The sequence below is a fragment of the Amaranthus tricolor genome, chromosome 11, assembly GCF_026212465.1.
Source record: "Amaranthus tricolor cultivar Red isolate AtriRed21 chromosome 11, ASM2621246v1, whole genome shotgun sequence".
NCBI lineage: Eukaryota > Viridiplantae > Streptophyta > Magnoliopsida > Caryophyllales > Amaranthaceae > Amaranthus > Amaranthus tricolor.
In genome coordinates, this window is record NC_080057.1 from 21,132,142 (window position 1) to 21,140,105 (window position 7,964).

Below are 7,964 nucleotides of genomic sequence, written 5' to 3' on the forward strand. Positions count from 1 at the left end.
TTTTTTAAGGGCTTGGGTCTAAATTTTTGAGACCCATCGGATCCGGCTCGGATCTGGATCCAAAAAATATTTGACGAGTCCAGGTCCGCGTCCTAAGGTAAAGACCCGGACCCGGACCCTAAACTTTTAAATTTTATATTATGAATTTCTGATTTTTGAATTCTAATATTAATTTTTTTTATTAATATATAATAATATAATGCCTTGGGCCCTTGATCAGTTGATTACTTGATTCATTTGATTGCCTTCTCAAGTTCTCATTCTCAATTCAGTAATCCTAAGTCCCTAATTTTTTTCTCATTCACTTGATTCACCATGTTTCTCATTTAGTCTTTTATATTTGATTTTTAATTATATATTTAGACAAGTGTTTTTACGTTTTAGTAATTATTTTGTATTTTGAATTTTATGGACTCGAACAAGTGTTTGTAATATGATAATAAGTTGCTTAAAAAAATACAAAAAGACTCGCAAAAGGTACAACTTTGACAAACTAAAGAGGCTTTGTATAAGACCCATTAAAGACCCTAGACCCGTCAGATCCGTAGGGTCTGAGTCTGAGTCTGAAAATTTTGGACCATAAGGGTCCGGATCCAAATCTGAATCCATAAAAAATAAAAAGGTCCGGGTCCGGATCTGGCCAGACCCGCTCCAAAGCCGCCCATAACCATCCCTAGTCAATGTTGAGCGATCCATTTTTCATCTCTTTGACAAAATCACAACAGACAAAACGATCAAAAAACATCCTAACCTTTATCCCACACAAATCCTTAAGCTCCTCAACATCCCTCTCCCTCAATCTCAAACTCATCTTCTGCAACAATGATCTTGCAAACCCAATCTCTGTCTTCCCACATTTTCCCTTCCAATTTCCATCCTACCTATAAACCAATATCCTTGAAACCCCTTAATTTTCTCCCAATTCAACCAAACCCATCTCACAAATTCCCCTTAAAATGCTCCGTTTCAGTAGCTTCAGACCCATCAACAACAACCCAGGTAAAACCTTTCCCCGCTGAAGTTTCTAGAACTATAATGGAGTTATCTTCATCTGGGACTCTTTCTACTTTGACCCATGATGGTTGGCCTCTCGGAATTGGAGTTCGTTTTACTGTTGATGCTGATGGTACTCCTATTGTTTGTTTGAATCTCTCTAATAGACACTTTTCCATTGATAAAAGGTCTACTCTTCATGTTCAGGTTTAAAATTTTCCCAATTCTAATTTGTTTTTAACATTTTAAAGTTGGTAGCTTTTTGGGTTTCTTAATTAAGGGCTTTATTAGACTATAATTAGCTTAAATTCTGATGGGTTTATTCATGTATGTTTGTTTATCAAAATAATTGTCTGAATAATTAGGGGAATTGGTAAAATTGCATAATGAACCATCTTAATTCAGATGGGCATTGCTGTTTTGATTAAATTTATGGTTGACAACAAACCGATATTTTCTGTGTTGTAAATGTGTAGCATCAATGGATATCTTTTGGTTTCGACGATATTTACACGTTACGATAAACGCATCATTCCTGTTAGTGCATCACCGTTTTGTTACCGCAATCGTGGCGATTGCCGCATTTTTGTCTGTAATGAAAGTGTCCTGATTATGTTATCCAATATGTTAATGAGACTCTTCATTGCACTTGAAGTATTTGTCGATCGTCGACATATCGTCATGAATGACATTTGCACGCTACATTTAGGCCGAAATCATGGAAAATTGTCACAAAATAGCAGGACGGACACTTGGACGCAAACTTGTGTCTAACACAAGTAGTCGAGTTTGATTGACTAGTAAATGATACAAACTTACCATAAGATTTCACCTGTGATGGGGCTCTATATTGAAGTCATTTGTTACTCTATTTGATTGAATTGACATTAGTATGATGATAAAATTTCATGTAAATGCAGCTAGAACAATGTAAAGTGAGAACTCCTCAGTGTACCATACAAGGTAGCCTAGATAAACCGGAGGATAAAACGGTTCTGAAGGTAATCATTCATTTCCATTATTGATGGAGTGATAGTGTAAATTGATGGAATCATTGTCACTAAGTTGAGCTTGACTTGATGTGTTTGATTATGTAGAAGCTTCATTCAGTGTGGAAGAAAAGGTTCGGGGAAGAAATAAATGAAGACCTCTTGTATGTCGTTTCTGTGGATCGCGTCCTGCAGCTTGAAGATTTTCAGGAGGTATCACTTAATCTCCATCCTTGTGAATTGTGAATAACCGAGTAGTTTTTGCTTTTTTGGTGTGTTCTTGAAGTTTGTTAGTTATCTAATTTCATTGTTTAATTCTTTGACGACACAGAAAAAGCATTGGTGTACTTTTTAACTATATGAAAATCCCGACTGGCTGATTTCATGCTATCAAAATTAGATTATCTCAATGCGTATTCTTTTCACGTAATGTTTTCAGGATGGTGTATGGGTGACATCTTCAGATTATAAAAATTCATACCCAGATCCTCTAAGAGATATTGCTGAAAAGGTTGTGAACGAGATCAATGCAAACAACATGGAGGATGTACTCCGCTTTTGCAACATTTACGCTGATTTGCAATTTCAGGTATATCCGGCTATACTTGACTTAAAATTCTGAATCCTTGTAATAATTGTAGTGCAACATTTCCTTTTTTGGCATGTGGCATGACGATCCCCTCACCTAGAAAAGAACTTTAAAAAGGGGCATTATGATGGATTTAGTGGTTACAAAATTAGTCCTTTTTCGTTAACATTCAGCAACAGATTGTAATTCAACAAAAGGATCCCTCTATCCAAGTCACTTTTTTTCAAGCTAGGATGCTTATTTCATGTCGATGGGGTGTGATCACACACATGCTTTTCTGTTCATGTCTTAAGCATCAATCTTCTCGGTTACTAGAGTTATTTTGTCTATTCTCGATCTAGCTAAAGATTTTTTATACTTTGGTTTTTGATTGTAATGGAATATAGAAAAATGACGCAATGTGTACTTATTATTTGTGTGACATTGCTAATGATGTTTTCTATCAAGAATCAATAAAAAACATGTCTTTTCCATCACAAGGGTAAGGTTGCATTACATTTGACCCCTGGACCTCGTCCAAGTAGAAACCCAAATGGGAATCACTTTATTTTGACCCCCTTTGTGCATACCACAATCATTTACTATTATTTGTCTAAAATCTTTATGAAATACGTATTATTGAACTCAAGTTTAGCTCAAGAACAAAGCTACTCTTGCAACAAAAACTAGTGAGTTTTGCGCTAGTTTATCCTTGTATGAGATCTTAAAAGTAGGTTCCTAAGAGCATGTCTAGTGGGGTTACAAAATTTGGGGAGACAAATATTTGTCATCTTGAAAATAGGAGATACCCACTAAAGAAAAGAGTGGAAATGAGGTTATAAAAAGATGGTGGAATTCGCCTTTTTTTCTTCCCAATAGTATCCTACCACTAGATATGCTCTAAGAGTTGTTTTCAATCTCTTAATTTATGCCTCATAAAAGGATCTTGCCTATCAAACTAACACCCTATTATGGTAGGGGATCAAATGCATTGAGCTTTATTTTAAAATGTAGATAAATCTTTTAAGTAGACCTTTGATAGGTAATCTTCAAGCTCATGACCGTTGATTCATGTTATAGCACTTAATATTTGGTTGCGACATCAATTTGGCACAAATGAACTAATTGTTGTTAGATATGCTATACCCCCATCCCATTAGGAAAATTTTTGTATTTAGAGCTAGATAAGGGAATAAATGGAGTTGATATTGTTATGAATGAGTGGTTAGCCAATGATGTGATAGTGTAAACTAATTGAAGGAATGTCATCACTGTATAGTGAAGCTTATATATGGAAGAGAAATATTGAATGTCAAAATCACTGTATAGTGTATGTGTGCCCCAATGGGAACAAAGAAGCACTCAAAACAAAATTTATCCTAATATTAGAAAACATTATGTATTGACGGTGATCCGAACAATGGGTTATGTTGAAGGACTTGTCAGTAATTAATTATAATATTGAAACGTGAAAACCATTGGGTGACTTATAGAAGTGAACAACCAAATCGACTACTTATTGGATGCTCATAAGAAGACAAGTAGTTAGACATGATCATAGTAGGTTGAAGTGTGTTAGAGATAAATAACAAAACATTCTCATCTAATTTTTAGGGATAACGAATAAATTTAAGGAATTTTTTGACCAAGTTGTTCGATGTATGTCAAGAGGGCAACATGAGACATTTGAGAATGGTGGTAATGGAAATGATTTGTAGTGTAAATTTTCATGATATGTATCATGTCATTACCATGGTAATAAAAGTTCGATCATAAAAAAGTTTTTTTTACACAATTTTTCATTACCACCTAATACCACATGTTTAAGTGGTAATGCATTGGAATGGATTTTTTATGAAGAAAATAAGCTTGTTGAAGGAGAATAAGTATGTCCATTAAATTCATCAAGAGATATTCGTACTAAAATTACACTAACATTTCACTATTATTCCCACCATAAAGTACCGGTTACCAAACGAGCCGTTAGTGCCTTGGAGCCTCACAATACAATAGGAAAGTGAGAGCCGAGAGGTATGAATGTTGTAATGATGTGCATATTAGATAGAATTGCACATCGGCACATCTTATCATGCTCAATCATAATTAGTTTGACTTCTTGAAATCACCGTCTTCTGCGCCTATACCTTGTATTTGATCGGGTTACATTATTTATGACCGTTGTTATGCTTATTTCCTTTCAGCCTCTAACGGTCTAGCCAACAATGAATACCATAACCCTGTCTATTTAGTTGCTTATTTGCACCAAGCTGTGTCCGGTGTTGAAACTTGAAAGTAAAGACGGCAGGGGGATCTTTCAGTTTCATTGGTTAAATTTTCTGTCAACTTGTGTATATAAGGTTTTATGTTAGCTTCACAAATTCTCCGACTTTTCTTGAATTGAATGCATGAACTTAATTTAATTGCTGTGATATTTCTGATTAGTGAAGAATATGAAACAGAGAAGGTATGAAGTTTCGTATGATCTTGTTTTTATGGTCGTATTGAGACTGGCAATAAACTGTTGTTGGTTGATCAATATTTGTTTTTGTTGCAGGTATCTGAGGCGAAGATGGTGTGGGTTGATCGATTAGGTTTTGACATGCGTCTCTATTCACCTCCTAATGGTTTATTTGAAATTCGGATCCCATTTCCTAGAGAAGTGACAAACGAGAAAGGTGTGAAATCAACGTTCAATGGCATGTCGCAAATCGCGTGGGAAGTGGAAAAGAACTACTATTCCTTAGACTTCAATAGAGTTAAGCAATTCAAGAAGCTTGGTGTTACGAGATTATAGATTATAATGAAATCGTATCGTTATTGCTAATAGTGACCTTTGTATTCCTTTTCCCAGCTATACGAGGCTTTAACCCGGCAATTTTTTGAGGTGGAATCTTAACCATCTCCTGTATTTGTCTAATATGTGGTTCTCTATGTTAGTCGGAGAGATTGTGAGCAGTTGTGAGAGTGAAAAAGACATTTGTAGTTGATTTTCTATGGAAATGGTAGCTATGGATTGTTGAAGTATCATCCTATTGATATATGATAACTTTTTTTGCAGCTTTAAGTGTAGAGCCACTTAGAAGCATATGGTACAAATGAGGCCGTATCTCAAGATATGTATATAAAGGTTTTAAAAATCGATATTTCATGTATTGTAATTTGTAACGGTAAAAGAATTTAAATCATATAATTTTAACCATTAAAAATAGGTATTGCAAGTATTAAAGTAGGTGTTATAACTTATAACCGTTAGTGCAAAATTTGAATTAGATACTTTCAAAAGCAAAAGTAGGTATTTTAAGATCTAAAGTAAATGATTAACAAACAAAGTATTAATAGTCAATTTACACTAGATTTTCTTGCAAACAAATGAGACACTTTAAAAACACAAGTAGATGTTTTAACCATTTAAAGTAAGTAGATATTTTGTTTATAATCATTTAGACAATAATTGAATTAGAGTCTTCTAAGAGTAAGAGTAGGTTTTTTAACCATTTAACACAGGTATTTTTAAGTATTAAAATTAGTGTTAGAACCATTTACCAAAAAGTGAATGAGAGACTCTTCATAGCAAAATAAGTGTTTTAAACATCCAAAATATTTATTTTAAGAATTAAAGTAGATGTTTTAACAAATCAATATGTTGATAGTTGATGCACAATTTAGACTTACGCATGTTTGATAATCAATACTAAATAGTGAGAATGATAATGAAAAATTAGTGCAATTTGGTAGGAATATCTTTTGACAAGTTTAATGGTCATACTTATTCTCCTTCAAGAATTTCATTTTTTTTTAGCAAAACTCATTCCAATGAATTACCATTTGAACATGTGATATTGGATAGTAAATGGAAAATTATGAACAAAAAAACTTTTCAATGATCAAACTTTCATTACCATGGGAATGACATGATACATATTATAAAAATTTACACTACAAATCATTTCCATTACCACCAATTAGTACCGTCAACCAAACGAGCTGTTAATATACATTCAAAAGTAAACGAGACTTTTAAGAGCACAAAGTGTTTTAACCATCCAAAGTAGATATTTTAAGTATTAAAGTAAGTGTTATAGCAAATTAGTAGGTTTTAGCAAAAGTCATTTTTTTTTATCTTAATCATCGTCATCATCATCTTCTGCAGCCATGTTCATCGGCATCATCAACATCATTTGTTCATTCATGATGAGTATAAAAACAATTTGAGCTATTATTTAATGGTGCCCTCCAAATTTTTTCCTCCTCATTGAAAAATAATAACTCTTTCTCTCTCTATCATCACATGCTTGTTGCCAACGTCGAACCCTAGATCTCAGCGCATACTTTTCTAGATGAGCTCAATTAAAAAGAGTTGTTATTTATTGAATTCCATTAAAGAGAGAGAAATCAAAGATTTTAAACGCTGTTTTGAATTGTTACATTTTATTATTTATTTATAACACTCTTCTTTGACTATACTTATGAAAACTGTCTTATAGATAGACAGTCTCTCATATGATCTGCTAAAATTATTATTGAAAAATATTCTTTAACTGAAGTTCAATTCTCACCTATTATAATAAATAAATGATTAGTTATATTCTAGGTTGCACTAAAACGGACACGGACACGACCGGGTACAGGAAAACGCCAACTTAAAATGGCGGACACGGGGACACGAAAATAGTAATATAATAAATATATTAAATTAAAGATAATTTTACAATCTTTCATTTAATATATGTAAATAAAGTCTAAAATAATATCAAATGATCAGAAAAATAGTATAAAATACCCTTTATCTTAATTTGAAAAGGGGAATAAAATAAAATAAAAAATAGAAAGTTGGTGAATTTATAACACCATTGGAAAAAGAGCTTAACTCATTTCCTTTTTAGCTTTCTCTCTCCTCAAAACTACATCAAAAAAAAAAAAAAATTTCAACCTTTCACCGATTTTTTCACTTCAATGGCAGATTTTACAGCTATCCATTTCCTCCAACAATGAAGATCACTCCAGACACCGACCTTTCTTCTTTACTTTCCTCCAAAAAAAATCCACCTCCACAACTCCATAAAAATCCAGATCTTCCCCAAAAACCCCGTAAACCTACTCGAAATAGCCCTTGGGTTTCCAAAAAGTCCGGCCCGCCTACCCCACTACTACATGCTAAAGTTCAGAAGTTCAGATTTTAATTTTTTATTTTTATTTATTTATTTATTTTTTAAAAAAAACGTGTCCTTGACTCTTGCCGTGTCCGCGTGTTCAAAAAAATATTAAAATATTGGACACTTCATTTGGCGTGTCGGACACGGATTTTCGCATGTCCATCGCGTGTCCGTGTCCGACACGCGACACGCAGATTCAGTGGCTTGTCCGTGTATCACAGTTTATATTTTCTTTTGCACTAGTGACTAGTGAGTAGTAAC

The 7,964-nt window shown here is 33.6% G+C and overlaps 1 protein-coding gene across 1 annotated transcript; it reads left to right on the forward strand.

The window, feature by feature from the left end:
- Positions 1 to 709: 709 nt before the first annotated feature.
- Positions 710 to 5,580, forward strand: LOC130827292 (glutamyl-tRNA reductase-binding protein, chloroplastic). The gene is made up of 5 exons (XM_057692960.1): positions 710 to 1,200; positions 1,914 to 1,994; positions 2,091 to 2,195; positions 2,422 to 2,571; positions 5,105 to 5,580. The coding sequence occupies exons 1-5, from the start codon at positions 823 to 825 to the stop codon at positions 5,342 to 5,344; spliced, it is 954 nt and encodes a 317-aa protein (XP_057548943.1). The 5' UTR covers positions 710 to 822; the 3' UTR covers positions 5,345 to 5,580.
- Positions 5,581 to 7,964: the final 2,384 nt, after the last annotated feature.